The sequence below is a fragment of the Ictalurus furcatus genome, chromosome 11 (assembly GCF_023375685.1).
Source record: "Ictalurus furcatus strain D&B chromosome 11, Billie_1.0, whole genome shotgun sequence".
NCBI lineage: Eukaryota > Metazoa > Chordata > Actinopteri > Siluriformes > Ictaluridae > Ictalurus > Ictalurus furcatus.
The window spans coordinates 12,515,147-12,538,886 of NC_071265.1; the positions used below are offsets into that span (position 1 = coordinate 12,515,147).

Below are 23,740 nucleotides of genomic sequence, written 5' to 3' on the forward strand. Positions count from 1 at the left end.
TCCCTATTGCATGTTGCATTTTCTTTCTTAAATATTCTATATTTCGACCCCTAACCCAGAGTGCCCCATCATCCGCATAAAGCAACTTTCCTATATTTTCTCCAACCTGAGCAAAACTAGCTGGTGAATCGGACAGGCAAAAAAAATAAATAAATAAATTAAAAAAGCCACTCTGCGTAGGATCCCTATGTGTTTTCATGTATCTTATTTTTATTATAAATTATTTAATTTTTAGGAGGTTCTTTCTTCACAAGATGAAATGGTCAGAGAATAAACCTCATTTTGAATTATTTCTGATAGTCAAATTGTTATTATAATATGGTAAAACAATGTGAAAATAGTAAAGTGAAAAGATTTGTTAAAAATCTTTAATTTATGTCATTTAAAACAGTAATGCATATGTATTTTCTTTTCTTTATTCATTTCTCTTTTTCCCTTGTTGTACATTTCTTTGAACGTTATAAATTGGCATTACTTTTTCAAAATGCCTGATGTTTCAATAAAGAGAAAAAGTTTTTATGTCTGCTATGTGATTGGGCATAGTGATGAAGTGAACTTTGTGAGCTCATGCGAAGCCACATTCTACACATCTTGCAAAATGCCTCTAGTGAAAACTGTTCATAGATGTCCGAAATTAGGACAAATTTGGGTTTTTGCACAGATCTTGTGATCTGTACACATGGTATGCTGGAAGAAGTTCCGAAAAAGAACTATTGATGAAAATCCGTGAAACTGCGCAGACATACCGTTAATCCAGTGTGTGAACACATCGATTATTTTGACGCAGGCGGAAGTTGTAGCCTGATCAGTTTCAGTGTGTGAAAACAACGTAAATACCAATTCATTTTGAGTTGTGGGGGAAAAGGTTGCAGATGGGTTTGCTTTCAGGTGTCTCGAACTCTCTGTAAACGTTGGGTAGGTGTTCGTTTAATGCTCTACAATGTTGCCAGGTTTGAGTAGTAACTCGTTTTCTTCGCTAGCTAACATGCTAACGATAGCTATTTTGTCTGGCGTCTGTTACTTAGGCCTTTGCTACTCAGCGAGCCATAAAATTATTTGTTTTCAGATGTGTTGCTTAGTTGTATAAAATTGAACGAGAAAATAATAAATGCAAATAACACTTGTCTGTAACGACAGTGGTATTTCCGTCACTAAGTAACTAGAAAACAGTTTATTTTTATTCTTGTTGTGGTGCACCAGTTCAAATGACATGGGGCGTTAAATAACGTAATCTAATTACATTTAACCTCTGATTAAAACCATGATTTGGGATGCCCGTCCAAACAAACAGCAATAATGCTATTCTTGAGATCTCGGTGTGTCTTGATCAGCTCCCTAGGTCATGAATCAGTATATCGCGTACACGATTTCGGGCACTGGAAAGGACCCTGGCTCCACTACACGTTAGGTGTGTTCGGCTTGGGCTGCGGCTGGATGTAACCGATCAGCGAGAGTTGCCGCTTGCAGTCCGGGGAGGAGTTGAAAACGGAGCCGTTAAGTCGGACACTTTCTGCTTCCTGTAGTGACACTCGCGCGGTGTATGTTTTTTTAATCGCAGACGAAGTGGATTAGATGTAATATTTCTCAGATAAACAAATATCTGAATTTTACATGTAGCAACCAGAAACACTTCACTTAATAGCTTGAGCTAATACAGTACCTGTATGTACAGAAAACCAGTGGCGGCTGGTGCTAAAAATATAGAGGACAGTGCAAACAAACTGAAAATCACACAGTTAGTTAATGACACTGTTAAAACATGAAATAAGGTACAATGAATCAGTGAATGAGTTTAATGTGGGTTTATTATCAATAATAATAAAGTAATCAGGATAATCACTCGAAAAACACTGTAATGTTGCTTAAACAATAGCCAGTAGTACTACTTGAAAATAAATTTTGCCCTTGCCTTCTAATGCCAATCCTGTAGCCTTCATCTAGCTGTTCAGTACTGCTAAGCTTACCAAAACTATGTTGCCTCATAGCATTTTCAAGATGGCTGTGGTTACTTTCATGCCGCGTTCATTTTTCAGAAAGTCTCATACCCCTGTTTTTGTCCACAATGTCAGAACTTTGAAACAGCAAACAAGGAAAACAGTAAATTGCATGACTTGCATCACATCCAGCTAGCCAACTCCATTTGCCATAAAGTGCTGGAGAAACCCCGGGTGCAAGCTCGTCCACGATCACTTGATCTGGTCCAAGCTCCTTTATCCTTTGGTTTTGTTTTGTTTTTGTTTTGTTTTTTTGTTATTCTTGTGAAAGGGTTATTTTTGTAAAGATGAAAACGAATTTTCTTTCATATGGAAGAAATGTTGCACTTACTTCTATTTAATTAACAATCTCTTGCAGTACCGGTCAACTGACACACTGCTGAGTTGGAGAGTCGTTGAGAATGGTCCAGTCACGTGAGGTCAAAAAATATAAAAACAATGTTGATTCGCTAACAACAAAAGTGGGAGCGTCTGGGGCACAATGAGCTGTGCCCCGAAGACAATCTGAAGCAAGCCAATTAGAAAGCAGCCTCAAGTCACCTGCTTTTCAAAAGTTTAAGGACCTAAAGTATTCACAGCACTTCACTTTTTCCACATTTTGTTATGTTAAAGCCTTATTCCAAAATGGATTAAATTAATTATTTTCCTCAAAATTCTACAAACAATACCCCATAATAACATGAAAAAAGTTTGTTTGAAATCTTTGCAAATTTATTAAAAATTAAAAAAAAAAAAAAAAAAAAGCACATGTACATAAGTATTCACAGCCTTTGCTCAATACTTTGTTGAAGCACCTTTGGCACCAATTACAGCCTCAAGTCTTTTTGAGAATGATGCTACAAGCTTGGCACACCTACTTTTTGGGCAGTTTCTCCCATTCTTCTTTGCAGGACCTCTCGAGCTATATCAGGTTGGATGGGGAGCGTCGGTGCACAGCTATTTTCAGATCTCTCCAGAGATGTTCAATCAGGTTTAAGTCTGGGCTCTGGCTGGGCCACTCAAGGACATTCACAGTGTTGTCCTGTAGCCACTCCTTTGTTATCTTGCCTGTGTGCTTAGGGTCGTTGTCCTGTTGGAAGATGAACCTTCGCCCCAGTCTGAGGTCCAGAGCACTCTGGAGCAGGTTTTCATCAAGGATGTCTCTGTACATTGCTGCATTCATCTTTCCCTCGATCCTGACTAGTCTCCCAGTTCCTGCCGCTGAAAAACATCCCCACAGCATGATGCTGCCACCACCATGCTTCAGGGATGGTATTGGCCAGGTGATGAGTGGTGCCTGGTTTCCTCCAGACATGACGCTTGCCATTCAGGCCAGAGAGTTCAATCTTTGTTCAATCTTTGTTCTGAGAGTCCTTCAGGTGCCTTTTGGCAAACTCCAGGTGGGCTGTCATGTGCCTTTTACTGAGGAGTGGCTTCCATCTGGCCACTCTACCATACAGGCCTGATTGGTGGAGTGCTGCAGAGATGGTTGTTCTTCTGGAAGGTTCGCCTCTTTCCACAGAGACACGCTGGAGCTCTGTCAGAGTGACCATCGGGTTTTTGGTCACCTCCCTGACTAAGGTCCTTCTCCCCTGATCACTCAGTTTGGCCGGGTGGCCAGCTCTAGGAAGAGTCCTGCTGGTTCTAGACTTCTTCCATTTACGGATGATGGAGGCCACTGTGCTCATTGGGACCTTCAATGCTGCAGAAATGTTTCTGTACCCTTCCCCAGATCTGTGCCTCAATGCAATCCTGTCTCGGAGGTCTACAGACAATTCCTTGGACTTCATGGCTTGGTTTGTGCTCTGACATGCATTGTTAACTACGGGACCTTATATAGACAGGTGTGTGCCTTTCCAAATCATGTCCAATCAACTGAATTTACACAGGTGGACTCCAATCAAGTTGTAGAAACATCTCAAGGATGATCAGTGGAAACAGGATGCACCTGAGATCAATTTTGAGTGTCATGGCAAAGGCTGTGAATACTTATGTACATGTGCTTTTTTTTTTTTTTTTTTAATAAATTTGCAAATATTTCAAACAAACTTCTTTCACGTTGTCATTATGGGGTATTGTTTGTAGAATTTTGAGGAAAATAATGAATTTAACCCATTTTGGAATAAGGCTGTAACATAACAAGATGTGGGAAAAGTGAAGCGCTGTGAATACCTTCCGGATGCACTGTTATACAGTGCCTGTACATACAAGAAGAAAGTTCAACATAAGCCTGCATTATTTAAAAAACATTAAATTGGGGTCTATATTTTTTCAGTTTTATTTTGATAAACATGACCCAATATAACATTAAGATTATACGAAAAGGGTTTTTACTGTTATAAAAATACGGATTTGTGAGCCTTAGTGGAACTGAAGGTGTCAGAATAAAGATGAAAAGCACGTCATCATTGTCGTCAGTGAATCTGGCCAATCGTGAAATAGCTGTGTCATCACCGCTCTGGAGAAGTGCTGGCTGAGGGAGCCAGCTGCTCTCGTGTAGCTATCACGGTACTTTGATGCCGTACATCACAGTGGCGTGGCGTCGGCGCTGTCTAAAATCAGACAAAAATTCTAACCTGCATACACTGCCTCAAGTCAGCCGCCGATTTGGGGCTGTGCAGCTTTGCATGAAGTCGAACATATCTGTGGGGACACCAATTAACTCGTTTTCCATGGACCTGACTACGTACTCGTGTTGTAAAATATTTAAGTTTTATTTATCATATAAATGGGTGCACAGTGGCTTAGTGGTTCGCACGTTTGCCTCACACCTCTTGGGTTGGGGGTTCGATTCCCACTACAGCCGTGTGTGAGGAGTTTGCATGTTGTCCCCGTGCTGTGGGGGTTTCCTCCAGGTACTCCGGTTTCCTCCCCCAGTCCAAAGACATGCATGGTAGGCTGATTGGCATGTCCAAAGTGTCTGTAGTGTATGAATGAGTGTGTGAGTGTGTATGTGATTGGCAGTCCCTCCAGGGTGTACCCCGCCTTTTGCCCCATGCTCTCTGGGATAGGCTCCAGGTTCCCCATGACTCTGATGGATAAGTGGTATAGGAAATGGATGGATGGATGTCATATAAATTTGTTAGCTAAATCACATGCATTTCTATCAAAGTACTTCCAACAGGATCGTAGGCTAGCTAGTTGGTTTAAAAAATAAAAAAAAAAAACACTTAAAAGTCGTTAGACGCAAACAACCCATATATAGAACGTCAAATAAAGTTAAAAGTCGCTAACTTAAGTAATCATTTGAGAACTATAACCACAATAACAAGCTACGTACATTTGTGGACAGAAGTTGGCTGAGAGTTTATCTCCCTTTTTTTTTTATAACTGAGAGGCTTCAGAAAACATGGTCTTTTCCTGTAAGGGAACGTAGTGAGCATCGATAGTCCCTGGTATTTGTGGTGTATTGTGGGATTTTTTTTTTTTTAGGGAGTGAACATTTCAGTGCACTGGAAGGATTTTGTGGTTGACACAGCCTTTAAAATGGTCGTCTCCCTGAGCAGTGTCCTGACTACTGAACTAGGGGGCTGACTGAGACATACCTAATCATACATCTGTACTTGTGTCTTCTATTCTGAGTGAAAACAAGCATTACAATTTTTCCTTTGGAAAACTAATTTAGTTTTCTGCAATTCATTTTCTGTCATTTCGAAAATGTAAAGCCATCTCGGGTGGAAAAGTTTGTGTGAGTTTAAAGTAAATGAGCAACCGGACTAAAGTTATACTTATAAGAGTATATTGTTATGCTACAGTGGTGCTTGAAAGTTTGTGAATCCTTCAGATGTTTCTATATTTCTGCATAAATATGACCTGAAACATCAGATTTTCACACACATTAACTTTATTCTTCTTTAACCAATCTTTTTGGTAGAACGACTTGTGCGCTTAGGGTCATTGTTTTACTGCATGACCCACTTTCACTTGAGAATCAGTTCACAGACAGATGTCCTGACATTTTCTTTTAGAATTTGCTGGTATAATTCAGAATTCATTGTTCTGTTATTGGGGGCAAGTCGTCCTGGCACAGATGCAGCCAAACAGGTCCAAACCATGATACTGCCACCACCATGTTTCACAGATGGGATATGGGTCTTATGCTGGAATGCAGTGTTTTCCTTTCTCCAAACATAAGGCTTCTCATTTAAACCAAAAAGTTCTATTTTGGTCTCATCTATCAAAATATTTTTCCAATAGCCTTCTGGCTTGTTCACGTGAACTGCAGATGCAAACTGATGCAAAATCAAGCAAACCACAATATTTGGAGGAGATTTAATTTTTAATTATTACTGCCAATTTGGGCCAAGACATCAGAACAATGTGCATTCGGCCGAATCGAACATACAGGTAAAAGGTCTCATTTACCGACAAACATCACTGCGAAAGACAAAACAATTTCATGAAATTGCAATTTTGCCAATTCAAATAGTTTTCCTCATAAAAAGCACAAAGTTTGAAAAAAAATTATGTAAAAAGCTGCAGCAAAATCAAGCATTTTTAGCCACAACAATCACAAAGAAATTCCACAAAAATCCTTTAGGACTGTTAAAATAATTTACTAATCTTTCCTTATGAACCTTTACTCAACCTGTGAGATCATGGCCTTCTACTTTTTTAAATCTGGAAGTGTTTAATATACATACACATGCTAGTCAACTAAATACAGCCAGTAGCAGTGGTCAAAAAAAAACTTGCTTTTCCAACATGTGACAGTATCTGCCTGCAAAATCATAGAGATGTACAGAGTTGGCCAAAAACAGGAGGTAATTTGGTCTATAATTTTCTCAGAGGAGGATGGACAAAACAGTCACATGGCCTATCCAGGAAGAAGTAACAAAGTAGCACCTATTGTTTTACTTAGCCATGGTCCTTGTATAAATTTATACCCAGCTCGGTTGAGTGCTCAAATCTGATTGGTCAGAAGGTATGCATTATTTGCGTATAACAGCACAAGCAGTTTGCATAAACTAAGACAGGTTTACAAAATGGGTTTTGTTAAAAAAAAAAACAGAGACCCTCATATAATCATTGATGTGGTGTAGTTTTTTCTTTTTCTTTTGGAGACGTTTATGTAACATTTATTGAATCTCTTCAGAATTAGTTAAATCTCGGTTTTAATCACTCTTGGTTATGCTTTCCATTTTCTTGATAAAATGACAGGCTGCACTATGTGTGTGAAAGAGAGAGAGACTGACTGAGTGACTGGAAAGGGAATGACTGTATAATAGGGCTAACTTGTCTCTCGGATGTTCCGCAATATTAAATTTAACTATAAACTGTTAAAATGTGTGACAGGCCTTTCATCAATAAATGCATGAAACATTGGCAAATCACTGTGGTTTAAACCGAATAACACGCTCTGTATGATGCACAATTTTGCGAACTGTGATGTATAACACGACGTTTCACCTGTTGGCCGTGAAATTGGTGAATTATTTTATAGATAATATTTTTCATTTATTTTTTATCAGAGTTGTTTACTTAAATTATCCACCAGGTCCAGTCCATACAGGATTTCGCAGAGTTTTTTGTGATTGCTGCGGCCAAAAATGTAGCTTTTTTAAAAAAAATTTGCGATGCAACTTGTGGAGTTTTTTGTGCTTTTTTTTGACCTAATTGGTGAAATTGCAAGCACAGGATTTTAATTTAAACTACTACCAGTGAAGAATCATATGTAATCACTGTGAATGAAAAAGTATTCCACAGACAACATTCAGTACACATTTTTATTACTTTTCTGACCTCAAGAACCATTGACCTCTCAAATATATAAAAAGAGAATACTGGAAAAAAAAACCTGATGAATAAAATTTCAACATTTCCATTAACATTTAACACCAACTAAAAATCAGTGAAAATCGTTAACATAAAATATAAACCATAGTTTTAATCAATAAGGTGGCCATTGTTTGTTTTATGTAGTTTAACAGAATACAAGCTACTGATCAATTTTACAGCATGGCAACAGTGCTGTAAAAAATGCAACCATATTACAGAATGCAAACTATGTATCATTTTCAAACAATGCATTAACTCAGAACGGATAACCAAAGGTTTTGTGAAATCCAAAGTTCAATTTCCTACATTCATATGGCTGTATAAAGTAGGGCTGAAACTAACGATTATTTTCATAATCGGTTAGTTGGCCAATTATTTTTATTTTATTTATTTTTATTTATTTATTTATTCTCGATTAATTGGATGGGGGTGGGGCAAGCTTTCAATACCATTTTTTTGTTTATTTAAAATAAAATCCACAAACTGAGGGTTACAAATATAAACTTCAGATTAAAACTTTACACAACTGTTTGTCCAAAACAGAAAATAACCCAATACACACACCAGAATATATATTATTAATGTAGGACTGCAGTTTAATTGGGTGCTTTTTGTGCATTCATAAAAATAATGCATAGATACTATTAAAAAAAAATTATAATATAAATTTTTTTTAAATAGTATTTATCCATTATTTTTTATGGATGCACAAAAAGCACCCAATTAAACTACAGTCCTACATTAATAATAAAAATTCACTTTCACTGCACCTTGTGGTTTCTGTTACTGACATATTTTGCTTTTGATTATAGTGTTTTAATTAGACATTACAGATCTCATTCGCGCTCCCACTATATATTAACACGTCTACACAGCATGTGAGGAGCAACACGGCCTCGTTACTAACACATCACTTCCGTTATAATAAACAACAGAATTTACACTGCAAGCGTGCAAATACAGCATATAATGACAATAAACTTAAATTAAACTAAACCTTTTAAGCAGCTTGTAACAGTTTCCCCTGCCCCTTGCACACAGTGGAGCATTTCGAATATAAACATAAGTTTGTCCTCGTGCATCAGTTTGATTTCCACGGTGTTTAAAATGCTCCCCTTAGAGGTCTTGGAGGTTACACACTTTCTTCCTCAGTCACGTGACGATTTTGCCTCCGTCTGTTGGTGACTGAGGTCATGTTGGGAATAAAAGGTAATGCTGACAGAAATGAAACTGAAGAAAGTCATTGTCCGTGAATCTGGGTGTTTGCTAATGCTAGCATGCGTATGACGTCATGTGCCGTCGTGGCTTATACTTCCGGTTAGTAAAAAAAAAAACGCGTGTTATATTTGAGATGATATTACATTTCTAAAATCCACACACTAGACGGTAGTGCAGAGTGCCCAGTGTAAGTGTATAGTACTTCATTTGGGACACAACTTTAGTATTTACTCTCCGAAGTGTGTTTCCTGAACAGAAGTAACGTAATGAGTAAATCTCTCCCCCGTGCCTCCACGGACCAACTAATCCATAATGAGATTCGTTGACAACGATTTTCATCATCGATTATTATCCATTTTATCGATTAGTTGTTGCAGCTCTAGTATAAAGTGTGTGTGTGAGAGAGAGAGAGAGAGAGAGAGAGAGAAAGAAAGAAAGAAACTACAGCTCAATAAGACCAAAGCCCACTGAACCATCCTCAGTCTCCTTTCTCTCAAAAGCTCCACTGCAAAGCCATTGGTTGTGGTACAAGAAAACCAAGGCTCTGAGATTTTGGTTAGTAGTTGACCTCCTTTGGCTTGACACCAGCTTATAGATACTGTTGTAGGTCTAGCATGGTAAATACTTTTGTTGGACGATATTATTGTCCCAGAAATAATTGCAATAAACGATATAATTTTATGCCATTTTATGAAAATATCGTTTAAATTTAGTCACTATTTCATGTCATAGTTATTCACTTCCATTTTAGTCATGCAGTAAAATGGACTAAAATTAATATTAGTCAACAGTGTTTTAGTTGATAAGAAAATGCAAAAAATTAACTAAATTCTTACACATTTTATTTATTAACATGCATCAACAAAAACATGTGGAAACTGCCCTTGTGAAAATCTGAGCTCCTGAAATAACATAACAATGAGTAAACTATTGCAATACAATATTGTGAATTCTTTATGCTTTAGTTATTCATTGTCTTTGTTTTAGAGCATTGTTACGTGACTTACAATTCTACCTAGCATATTACTTAAGTTCAAGTTCACTTGTGCATTCACATCATTTTGTGCAGAAGCAAGTTGTAATATTAGGTTTATGTTGTGTATATATCTGATTAAACTCATATGTGTATAGGATATGCTTGGTTGAGTTAATTAACCCACTAGTAAAGCGCTTCAGTTTACTGGTGTTCATTCAATGTTCAGCTTCAGCTCAAGCGGGTCAATCCCTGACATTATTGACGATGACAGGATCATTTCAAACACTAGACCTGTTCTTTCTAGATTTTCTTATTCAAAAAACTTTTAGTGCATTGTTAATATCTTGTCATTTTTTCAACAGTATGTTTTAATAAAAATTGGTGCTAGTACTTGCTACACTAAATTCACATCTTAAATCTTAAATTCACATGCACACAGTTTTTGCATTCGAATGTGAATTTTTATCTTAAATTCGACAAAATATTCAAGGTTGGAATTTTAATTTGACAGCCCTTAGAGCAGATGAAAGGACAGAAGCAGCCCGATGGCTAAAATGTTTGTGTGTCAAGAATCTCCCTCTCGCTCTGAGAGCTGTCTGCAGAAGCCCACGCAGTGTGTTTTGGTTTTGATTCATGTCTCGTCTCCACTCGTGTCCTGTCATTGGTTGTCTCCTCGTGTGACGTGTTTTCAGTTTATCTTTACTTAGTTTGTATATTTAAACCCTTGTGTTTCTGTGTTCAGTGCTAAGTAATGTTCAGTCTTTTGCAACCTGACTTTGAAGAGCTTTTTGTTTCATGCTATAATTCTACAAGTTATTGATCTAGTTTAGTTTTCTTGATTGTGTATTCTGGATTATCTGTGCTTTTTTCGCTGATCATCTGACCTGTGCCTGTGTTCTGTTTACTGATTTTGATTCAGTTTGGATTTGTCTCCCTGCCTCTCAAATAAAATACTTAAAATGCATTTGCATCGGTCTCTACTCGCCGAACATGACGTGGTGACATTCATTCTTATGTAAACAAACACGCATGTAAACACAATGGGCATTATTGAGGTCCACAAAAATGATCACGGTCATGTCTATATAATGATAAGTCAATAAAGTAATTATCGTGACAGGCCTGTGCTGTCGTTTCTTTCAGCATCAGCTGAGTTTGAGACAGCATCTTTGTGTTGTTTGTCCAAGGTATCAGTGCAGGTATCATGTAGGCCATCCCAGAACACATCCAAATCCACCACTCCAGACGAAGCTCTGAGTGCTGCTGACCCCAGGCTTGTCAAGTAATACCTAAGTTCATTGAAATATGGAATGGCCTTTTGAGTTGACACATTGTCATCCATAAATGCAATCTTACAAACACTGCAAAAAGGGTTAAACACCCAGAACTCCTAAAAAAAAAAAAAAAAAAAAAAAAAAAAACAACAACAACAAAAAAACCTTATGGCTTGTTGCCCATCTTCCATGTACTTGTATGCCTGGCTGACTGTGTCAAAATAAATGTAAAAAGTATGCAACTAAGCTGTGATATTGTTTGATCTATGATGATGAACTGGTGAATTGTGTTTGTGTGTTGCTAAAGGAAGGCTATGATGGGTCAACAAGGAATAACGTTACTTATATTTTATCTTTTAAAGGAATTTGTATTTGATTTAGGCCTACCTCTACCTTTTCATCTCTATGAACTCCTTGTAGAGTCCAAAGTGCTGTGAGTGGTACTGTACTGCTGAAAACCATGTGTTCCAGCGTGTCCCACCCAGATTTGGAGCTAAGGTGGCCTTCTTTCCTGCTGGCAGCTTTTTTGTGAGGGGTGTAAGACATCTTCGTTTATGTGAGCCAGCCTGGTAAAACATCTGGGACCAACTTAGCATGAAACTGTTCAACTGGTGAAATGGTTTGCGAAATGCACTGCCGATGAGGTTCAAGATGTGAGTTTGGGAATAGTGACTGAAGTGCAGCAACACTAGCCTTTTTGGCATCCCATTCTTCACAAATCTTAAAAATATTTGTCAATAAGTATTGTCTTTATTTACAATTTTCAGTATTATTTCAATTATGTTATAAAAGTATTGGGCTTTCGATTTAATATTTCTCTCTCTGAGACACACACACACACACACACACACAAAATCTGTGGTCACATTTGTGACGTTGCTAGCCATTAGCCGGTTTCCAACTCTCTCACACAGTCTACATTTTACTAATCTATCAAGTCTTCTGTGATCTAAAATCTTGCACTCACTTTGATTCTTTCAGCAGTCGCCACAGACTTTGATGCAGTTGCATCAGTCATGGAGATTTGCCTTGGCATTTGAGGCACAGCAGCCATTTTTTTTTATGCTTCACGGAGGAAAAGTGACTCACCAGACTTGATTAGCTTGTTCTACAACAAGGTTGCATGGTGTGCAGTTTTCCTCCACTTTTGTGTAAAACATCCAGATATTGTTTTGCACGGTCTTTGCATGTGTGATGCTTGTTGGTAAATGAGACCTTTCAGCTGTACTCCTCTTCAACGCACGTGAATCAAAGAGGGCTTTGACTGAATGTCACATGATGCATCTTAGCCCAAATCTGTGGAAAATATGCATTAATTTTGGAAAATTGCAAGCTCATCTGAATATTGCAGCGTTTGCTTGATTTTGCATTAATTTCTGCAATTGCAAAATCAAGAAATCCTGTAGGGACTGCTGGTCAGTACAAATGAGTGGCTGTTGATTAGTTTAGCTTAATATGACATAACCAGAGCTCCTTTTTAAAATTAGATTTAGAAAAAAATATGAATTGTTTTTGCATACTATGTGCATGTAAGTAACATCACAAATGCTGCATTCAGAATGCATTAATTAAAATATGTTGTTTACTTGAAACTTTTAGGTTTCCAGATTTAACAACAATAAAGCTTTTTATCTGTTACATGGTTTTTCATAGCTCAGTTTCTCATAACTCGGTCACCTTGGTAATGCAAAACAGTGGAATGAATGATTCATTAGAATTCTGCAATTAAAACCAAATTAAGCTTGCTTGATAAATGTTATAGATTAGAAATTTTGATTACAACCAAAAGTTATGGCTGTGATTAAAAATGAAACATGGACCAGTGAGCACACTCAAACATTGTCTGCCTTTATGCCTTTTGATTATATAATTTATGTGCTGTCTTTCCACAGGTACCACATTGGATTTGCAGATTGCAACAGAAGTCCGACTTGGGTACCTTTTTTTTTAAATCATTAAATCATCAGGCCTTGAACAATAGGCCTGCCATTTCTGGCCCACACATGAGCACAGGCTACCTTTTTGACTGCGCTGAGCGCCATGCCTGACCGGGATAGCGCATACCTGGTAGGTGGTGGTGGAGGTGGCAGTGGAGGGGGTGCTGGCACAGGGGTAGGGGAGGAAGTGGGCCCTGGGTCTGGCTTGACTGGGGGTGCAGACGGTCGAGGGGGAGTTGGGGGAAGCTCAGCTGGTGGGAACAGTGGTTCTGGGGCCATGGGATGCAGCGGTGCCCTGGGAAATGGCCACACCTGCAGTGGAGCAAGTGGCAGCTTTGGCTCTGGCTTGTTATCAGATGGCGTTTGCCGTGACTTCTTACGAAATGTGTGTAAGCGTGGCAAGCGCTGTCGTTTCCGCCACCCAGACTTCAATGAAGTTCCTGACCTTGGTGCACAGAAGAATGAGTTTGTCTTCTGTCATGACCACCAGAACAAAGAGTGTGTGCGTACCAACTGCCGCTTTGTGCATGGCTCCAAGGAAGATGAAGACTACTACAAAAAGACTGGTGAGCTGCCACTGTGGCTGCGGTGGAAAGTGGCAGCAGGTCTGGGCCTGTCACTTACTGACCTACCACAGAACCGTGGTGAGGCTCCCATATGTAGAGACTTCTTGAAAGGGGAATGTCAGCGGGGCAACAAGTGCAAGTTTCGTCATGTGCGGAAGGACCATGAGCACGAAGCTTCACGGTTCAGTGCAGTGGGGATGATGGGTGTCTCAAGTGGGGTGGGTGGAATAGTGAATGCAAGTGGTGGAGGTGTAGCCTGTGGTGGGGTGTCAGGATTGGTTGGAGCTAATGGAGGAAGTCTGATGGGGATAGGAAGCCCCAACATCGGAGGGTGCAGAGATCAGGGATTGTGTGGGGGTGGAGGAGGAGGTTCCATGGGAAGTTGTCTATCCCTGGGGGCTGCTGGACAACGGCGCTATGACAGGGGTCCATGTTCAGTTTATGAATCACTGTTTGAGAATGGACTGTTTGATCCTGGGCCACTGGAGAGCCCTGTTGACCACGCAGCTCTTCAGCTAAAGAGAAGACGATTGGAAGGGCTGCGGTTGGCTGATGGGACTGGGGGAGGCCACTATGATTTAGGGGTACAGGCCGCACTTTCCACCCGGCCTCTGGAGTATCGCCTATTGGAGGAGGAAAATGCTTTGCTGAGGAAGCGAGTGGAAGAGCTCAAGAAACAGGTGAGGATTAGAAATTGTGCCACTTTAATGCAGTTCTTCCAACTCCTAAACCTGCAATATCCCTGCATTAACATGCCCATTTAAGGTTTGTCCTGTAAATGAGCAGATGGATTGAGATAGATATGCTGGAGTCTGTTGTACAAGGGTAATCAAGGACCAGGCTCAAAGATACCAGTGTTCTAGAAATAGATTAATCTTGAATGAATAATTAGGGACTCACTATTATGTGTTTCATATTATCACATGGTTTTCTATGTAATGCAATTAAAGACAGGGCTACACATTAGTATTCCATTAGTTGAGTCCTTTAGTGCCCAAAAGTTCACTGTAGTTCTCACAACATTTTGTTGAGCAGGACTTCTGTTTTGAGAAAATATGTGAGGGAATTATCTGGCTTTGTATGTGCATTTTATGTTGCCATATCTTTATTGAATTATTTGTAAGTAATGGTAGAAGAATGTGCCAAAGCAACAGGTCAATTTTAATTTCTTATGTAAAATTTCTGCACTGAACAATCAGTACTGACACCAAGCCAGCATGAAAAGATATTTGAACTTGGAATTTTCTGGAATGGATGGAAATTAGTAATGAAGTAATAAATCCAATTCCTTGAACTAACTCTGTGGTGTGTGATGCCATACTGCATGTCCCTGCAAGTCTCTCTTCAGTTCCAGGGTTTAGTTCTTATTCAACAGTGCTTGCAAAATGTGAAAATCTTATTACTATTCTTTTATCTTTCCCTGGGGTTTATTTCAATATTAAAATGCATCTTGGGGCTCTAGACTAAGAACTGTCCCAGAACTGTCCTGAAACTGTCAGTCACCCTGAACTGAAAATTGACTGTCCCGAATATTACATTTATTTTGTTTGCAATACTGGTACATTTATTTCTCTGTTTAATTTTATGTACTGCTATGCTATAATCAGCTATCTTCCGAGCACTCAACGCAGTTATATTCAAAGGAAGGAATAGAGAGAAAGGGGAAAAAACATTTGATTAGAACTGTGTGTCAGCCAAGACATCTGTTATGGTCAGCTATCAAGTCACTTGTAACATTGTCTTTTAATGCGAAGTCCACTCCACCACCACAATGCAATAAATGCAGTAAATTCAATCCAATAAAGATACGATATGCTAGGCTGCAGATTACTTTAATATGCTACAATAAGCACTCCATTTTAGCATGTGCATGATTTGATACACAAATACATTCTCTCTCTCTCTCGCTTTCTCTCTCTCTTTCTCTCTCTCTCTCTAACGTACGAAATAGCCTGCTCCTTTCTCCCAGCTTTGAACACATTGTTATTGCTGTGTATTTGCCACACACTCAAATTTTACACAGGGGGCTAGTCTAACCAAGGTTAACCACACTGGGATTTGATCAGGGAATAGTTGATACTAGTTCACTAATATAGCATTTGTGTAACATTAATATTCTGTCATACAGATTAATATACAACTAATGATATGACTAAGCATTAGTAGCCTACTCATGGAAGACTAAAAATAAGTACACCCCATGGAAATGTTTTTAAATATTTGGACAAGCAAATATTTGATAACTTTTTAAACTGCCTATTAACAAAGGTGTTACATTCTCTACACATAAAATTGACTTTTTGTAGTAATTTTCACAATTTAAATTAACAAAAAAACAGGTTAGTCGTATGGAAAAGGTAAGTACACCCCTACATTTAACACAACTTCAAATTCATATACAGTGGCAAGAAAAAGTATGTAAACCTTTTGGAATTTCATGGTTTTCTGAATAAATTTGTCAAAAAATGTGATCTGATCTTCATCTAAGTCAAGGGTATTGACAAATATAATGTTTCTAAAATAATAACACAAAATAAATTCTGATCCCTCATGTCTTTATTGAACACACTCATTCAACATTCAAAATGGCAGTGGAAAAAGTAAGTGAACCCTAGAATTAATAAATGGTTGACCCCCCCTTGGCAGAAATAACCTCAACCAGGCACTTCCTGTAGCTGTGGATCAGACCTGCACATTGTTCAGGAGGAATTTTAGCCCATTCTTCCTGGCAGAACTGCTTTAGCTCTGTCATATTCTTTGGACGTCTCATGTGTATGGCTCTCTTCAAGTCATTCCATAGCATCTCTATTGGGTTGAGGTCTGGGCTCTGACTTGGCCCCTTCAAAAGGCGGATTTTGTTTTTCTGAAGCCATTCTGTTGTGGACTTGCTCCGGTGTTTTGGGTCGTTGTCCTGTTGCATCACCTAACTTCTACACAGTTTCAGCTGACGTCCAGACATTCTCACATTATCCTGAAGAATTGTTTGATGTACAGTGCATCCGGAAAGTATTCACAGCGCTTCACTTTTTCCACATTTTGTTATGTTACAGCCTTATTCCAAAATGGATTAAATTCATTATTTTCCACAAAATTCTACAAACAATACCCCATAACGTCAACATGAAAGAAGTTGTTTGAAATCTTTGCAAATTTATTAAAAATAAAAAAAAAACAAAAAAAGAACATGTACATAAGTATTCACAGCCTTTGCCATGACACTCAAAATTGAGCTCAGGTGCATCCTGTTTCCACTGATCATCCTTGAGATGTTTCTACAACTTGATTGGAGTCCACCTGTGGTAAATTCAGTTGATTGGACATGATTTGGAAAGGCACACACCTGTCTGTATAAGGTCCCACAGTTAACAATGCATGTCAGAGCACAAACCAAGCCATGAAGTCCAAGGAATTGTCTGTAGACCTCCGAGACAGGATTGTATCGAGGCACAGATCTGGGGAAGGGTACAGAAACATTTCTGCAGCATTGAAGGTCCCAATGAGCACAGTGGCCTCCATCATCTGTAAATGGAAGAAGTCTAGAACCAGCAGGACTCTTCCTAGAGCTGGTTCCAAACTGAGCGATCGGGGGAGAAGGGCCTTAGTCAGGGAGGTGACCAAAAACCCGATGGTCACTCCGACAGAGCTCCAGCGTGTCTCTGTGGAGAGAAGAGAACCTTCCAGAAGAACAACCATCTCTGCAGCACTCCACCAATCAGGCCTGTATGGTAGAGTGGCCAGAGGGAAGCCACTCCTCAGTAAAAGGCACATGACAGCCCGCCTGGAGTTTTCCAAATGCACCTGAACGACTCTCAGACCAAGACCAAGACAAAGATTGAGCTCTTTGGCCTGAATGGCAAGCATCATGTCTGGAGGAAACCAGGCACCAGTCATCACCTGGCCAATACAATCCCTACAGTGAAGCATGGTGGTGACAGCATCATGCTGTGGGGATGTTTTTCACTGGCAGGAACTGGGAGACTAGTCAGGATCGAGGGAAAGATGAATGCAGCAATGTACAACGACATCCTTGATGAAAACCTGCTCCAGAGCGCTCTGGACCTCAGACTGGGATGAAGGTTCATCTTCCGACAGGACAATGACCCTAAGGACACAGCCAAAATAACAAAGGAGCGGCTACAGGACAGCTCTGTGAATGTCCTTGAGTGGACCAGCCAGAGCCCAGACTTGAACCTGATTGAACATCTCTGGAGAGATCTGAAAATGGCTGTGCACCGACGCTCCCCATCCAACCTGATGGAGCTTGAGAGGTCCTGCACAGAAGAATGGGAGAAACTGCCCAAAAATAGGTGTGCCAAGCTTGTAGCATCATACTCAAAAAGACTTGAGGCTGTAATTGGTGCCAAAGGTGCTTCAACAAAGTATTGAGTAAAAGCTGTGAATACTTATGTACATGTGTTTTTTTGTTTTTTTTATTTTTAATAAATTTGCAAAGATTTCAAACAAACTTCTTTCACATTGTCATTATGGGGTATTGTTTGTAGAATTTTGAGGAAAATAATGAATTTAATCCATTTTGGAATAAGGCTGTAACATAACAAAATGTGGGAAAAGTGAAGCGCTGTGAATACTTTCCGGATGCACTGTACTTGGGAATTCATCTTCTCTTCAATGATTGCAAGCTTGCCAGGCCCTGATGCAGCAAAGCAGGCCCAAATCATGATGATTCTTCCATCATACTTTATGGTTGGGATGATGTTTTCATGATGTGCCGTTCCCTTTCTACACCAGATGTAGTGCTGTGTGGTTTTTCCAAATAGTTAAATTTTAGTTTCATCAGTCCACAAAACATTTTGCCAATACTGCTGTGGATTGTCAATGTGCTCTTTTGCAAACTTCAGGCGTGCAGCAATGTTCTTTTTAGTAAGCAGTGGCTTCCTTTGTGGTGTCCTGCCGTAGATACCCTGCTTGTTCAATGTTTTACGTATTGTAGACTCATGAACAGAGATGTTAGCCAGTTCCAATGATGCCTTCAAATCTTTGGCTGTCATTCGGGGTTGTTTCTTTACCTCATTGAGTCTTCGTTGTGCTCTTGGTGTCATTTTGACTGGGCGCCCACTTCTTGGTAGAGTAGCAACAGTCCCAAAGTGTCTCCATTTGTAGAATGTTTGCCTAACTGTAGACTGGTGAATTTCTAAAGTCTTTTGAAATAACTTTGTAACCCTTGCCAGCTTTATATAAATCAACAATTCTTGATCGTAGATCCTCTGAAAGCTCTTTTTGGTGAAGCATGGCAAACTCAAAGTTTGAGGGGTTTTTATCAGTCAAAGTAGCTGTAATCCACACCTCCAAGCTCATTTTCTTAATGAGACTCCAGGTGTGCTAAAACCTGACTCCAATTAGCTTTTTTGAGGTCATTAACTCAAGGGTTCACATACTTTTTCCACAAGCACTATGAGGTTTTTTGGTTGTTCTCTATAAAGACATGAAAGATCAGAATTTTTTTTGTGTTATTATTTTAGACATGTTATATTTGTCAATACTCTTGACTTAGATGAAGATCAGATCACATTTTATGACCAATTTATTCAGAAAACCAGGAAATTCCAAAAGGTTCACATACTTTTTCTTGCCACTATAATTTGAATCAGGTGTTCAAGATTGGGTGCCAGTGATCAGAACCTCCTTAGGGAGAGCAGGTGGAACCTGTCTTATTTATACCCCTCTTATATCTTGTGTCTGGTGTTCTCTTTTATTGAGGTGTGTGGTGTCATCATGCCAAGTATTAAAGAGTTCTATAAGGCCTTCAGAAAAAAGATTGTGGATGGCTATGAGTCTGGCAAGAGATTTAAAAAGATGTCCAAATAATTTTTCCTTACTTCATTCCACTGTAAGGAAAAAGAATCTACAAATGGTGCAGATTTCACATGCCAATTTGTCCGGCACTGGCCGTCACAGCAAATTCAGCCAAAGAGCAGACCGTCTGATGCAAAAAGTCTCCAAGAACCCCAAAATTTCATTAGAGAATTTACTAGTAAGTCTTGCAACTGTTTGTGTCAAAGTGCATGCTTCTACAATCAGAAAGAGATTACACAAATTTGACCTGCATGGGAGGCATGCCAGGAAAAAGCTTTTGCAAGACTACATTTGGCCAATGAGCCTATAGGCAAAGACCAAGCCTTTTGAAATAATGTGCTCGGGACAGACAAATAAAAGATAGAGTTGTTTGGCCACAGTAACAGCAGACATGTTTGGGGCAGACCAACGACAGGAAAAGCATGGTGGTGGAAATGTTTGGGTTTGGGGTTGCTTCACTGCCTCAGGGACTGGACACTTTGCATTCATTGATTCAACTATGAATTCTGCATCATATCAAAGAGTGCTTGAAGATAATGTGAGGTCATCTGTCCAAAAGTTGAAGTTGAATTGAAAGTGGACCTATCAACAGGATATTGCACACTAGCAAATCGTTGGTGAAAAAATAGCTCAAAAAGAAGAAATCGAAGGTTATGGAATGGCCTAGTCCGGATTTGAAATGTTGTAGGGGGATTTGAAATAGGCAGTACATGCAAGAAAACCCATAAACATCTTGCAACTGAAAGAATATTGCATGGAATAGTGGTCAAAAATTCCAGCAAGCCTGGTGGACAATTATGCAAAACGCCTACAAGTTATTTTTGCTAAAGGGGGCAGTACTAGCTTCTGAGGCCAAGGATGTTTCAATAAATGATTGAAAAAGATATTTTCCTTGTGGTTTGTTCAAGTATAGCAACATTATTAATAGGCACTGTTTCAAAGATGATCAAATGGTTGCTTGTTCAAATATGTCAAAAAAGCCATTTCCATGGGGTGTACTTATTTTTTTCACATGACTGTAACTGGCAAAAAGTGCTGAAGAGCACTTTTCATCACCAGCTAAGTTAACAGACAGTTTGGTAACTTGGCTCCCTAATATACCCATCATGTCACTCCCGGCTTAATGTTAGTGTGTTTTTTTATTATTATTATTATTGTTTTTTTTCCCATGTTTTTTTTTTAACTTGTCACTGTATTTGTTTTGACTGCTGACACATTGGCATCTGCTTTAGAGGCCTCATTTGTCAACTGTGTGCAAGCATAGTTTTGTGCGTAACCGTGCGTATGCACGTTTCTATGCATTGAATAGAATTGAGCAAGTTTTGCTTATGCATGAGTATGTGCATATATTTCCGCACACTTCTGATCATGCATATGCAAGAACCCCTAGTGGTTAAAAGGTGTAATAGCCGGTAAACTGACCACGCGGGGCTTCTACAGCAGGGGTGCCCACACTTTTTTGACTTGCGCGCTACTTTTAACATGACCAGTCAAAGAGATCTACCTACACTAAAAATGCGAATCATATATTTATTTATACATATACTGCGTATACTTCAAATATATATATCTATATATATATATATATATATCTATATATATATATATATATATATATATATATATATATATATATATATATACACACACATACACAATATATGTTCATGTACCTTGCATAACTGCATGAACCCTTATGGCACACTACAATTCAGTACATTTTTGGTCAATACCTTACTCTGATGACTTGCACTGAATAGAATCAGCCAGGTTTGCATAGTCCAGACAGTAGCTGCTGGTAGCCAGCCTCAAGCAGGACTCCAAATGATGATCAGTCATTGTGGAATGGTATTTGGACTTAATAATCTTCATGTGGGAAAAGACTGACTCACATAAATAAGTAGAGCCAAATAATGCAGTCAAGGAGGTTGCACATTTCCTCATGTTTGGGTACTTTTCCCCTGTGAGTAAGTTCCAAAACTGTCCATGAGCCCTGGACTTCAGCTGAATGTCAGTCTGTAGTTTCAAAATCTCATCCTCCACTTCAGACGAGTTCAGGTGAAACAGCGTTGCAATTTTCGATGCGAGTGAATCAACCTCAACATTGTCTCCAAATGGGTAGCACATGAATGTGGCGAATGCCTCCAATAAAGTAAAGTCTTGAAAGCGTCTGTCAAACTCTGACCGACAGCTGTCAATCTGCTCCATGTAGCGTGCAATGCGCACAAGCCTTCCGCTGCGTCTCCAGCTCTGAAGCGAGGTTTTGGAAGTTCCCAAAATCATGGCGCTGCAGCTTTGAGGACAGAAGTTGCATTTTCCGTTTGAAGGCATTAACTGCCTTCAATTTTTGTCTTTTCCTTGCAGCTCCAAATTAAGTTGGTCAGATCGGTTAAAAAAAGTCCAGCAGCCACTGATCATCATTGAGTTGGGTGTATTCTGCATGTTTAACAGCAAAAAGAAACTCCCTTATCTCCAGACAGAGCTCTGGAAATCTCTGCAGGAATTTACCCCTACTAAGCCATCTCACGTCAGTGTGTACCAGGAGCTCAGAGTGGTCGCAGTCTGCTTTCTCCAGATGCGCACGGAACAGCCGTCTTTGAAGTGATCTAGCACGTATAGAACAGGCGATCTTTGTTGCCACATCCATGATCTCTTTCATGTTTAGCATTTTTGCGCATAAGGCTTATGGTGTATTATGCAGTGGTAGTTAAGGAAGTCAGGGAAAGCATCGTCTTCCCTGCACTTGGCAATGAATCCATTTGCGCTGCCAACCATTGACTGATATCAATTTGCAAACTGGGAGCTGGGTTTTGTCAATGAAGTCTTTAAAAGACTGAAAAATGTCCTCTCCCCACGATTTCGCTCGCTAGCCTTTAGCACTGGCGCGCTTGATCGCATACACGTGGTGAAAGAAAAGACGAGATCTCAGACTGTCTGCCCTGTACGTCAACTAACATCTTTTTTTTTTTTAATGGCGATCTACCCGCACTTCCTTTGCGATCGACCGGTCGATCGCGATCGACATATTGGGCACCCCTGTTCTACAGTATATCAAGTGCTGTTTATCATATCAGCATAATTGAGAGAGTAATTACTGATTTTGGTAATCACAAGATGCAGAGAGATGACCGATGGAATGTTAACTCAAATCGTATAAAAGGCACATTTAAAGATTGACTGATATTTGTTTGAAGATTTGACATGCAGATTTTATGGAGGGAATATTTTTTTAGCACTGCTGGAAACTATGCTGAGAGTGAGGAGTGAATAATCAGTCGATTTTAAATTTCCCAGTGCATTTTTAGTTGATGTTTTGGAGATGGTACTGGTATTACCAACCAACTATGAGGTGAATAATGACATATCTTACCTCCATTCATATCCCTCACACTGCAATGCATTACATTCCCAAAAGTAGCAGCAGAAAAGACAGCAAAAATAATGAATATATAACGAAAATATAATATACGCACACCACCGATCAGCCATATTGTTAAAACCACTGACCGGTGAAGTGAATAACATTATCTCACAATGGCACCTGTCAAGGGGTGGGATATGTTAGGCAACAACTACACAGTCAGTTCTCAAAGTTGATTTCCCATTTTTCCTGCTTCGAACAATCATAGGGATCTGATTGTGATCCAAAAGTGGTCCAAGCGGACAACTGGTGAGCCAGCGTCAGGGTGCCCAAGGCTCACTGATGTGCATGGGAAGCGAAGAAGGCTAGCCTTCGCTTAGCAGAAGAGCTACTGTAGCACAAATTGTTGAAAAAGTCAATGCTGACTATGATAGAAAGGTGTCCGAGCACACAGTGCATCACAGCTTGCTGCGTATGGGACTGTGTAGCAGCAGACTGGTCAAAGGGCCCATGCTAACCACTGTCCCCTACCAAAAGCACCTACAATGTGCATGTGAACATCAGAACTGGATCAAGGAGCAATGAAAGATGGTGGCCTCGTCTGATAAATCATCATGTGGCCAGCCGGTTGCATGTGGGCTGCTTACCTGGGGAAGAGAATGCAGCAGGATGCTCTATGGGAAGAAAGCAAGCCAGCAGAGGCAGTGTGATGCTCTGGGCAATATTCTGCTGGGAAACCTTGGGTCCTGGCATTCATGTGCATGTTACTTTGACCACCTACCTAAACATTCTTGCAGGCCAAGTACACCCCTTCATGGCAGTATTATTCTCTAATAGCAGTGC

General features: G+C 39.6%; 1 protein-coding gene across 1 annotated transcript in view; it reads left to right on the top strand.

The window, feature by feature from the left end:
- Positions 1 to 673: 673 nt before the first annotated feature.
- The window catches only part of zc3h10 (zinc finger CCCH-type containing 10), a 30,026-nt gene continuing 6,959 nt past the window's right edge, over positions 674 to 23,740 (top strand). Inside the window, exons 1-2 of the mRNA XM_053636244.1 lie at positions 674 to 915; positions 13,112 to 14,402. Of these exons, the coding sequence (XP_053492219.1) occupies positions 13,260 to 14,402 (1,143 nt within the window). The 5' untranslated portion in view covers positions 674 to 915; positions 13,112 to 13,259. The remainder of the gene's footprint in view (positions 916 to 13,111; positions 14,403 to 23,740) is intronic.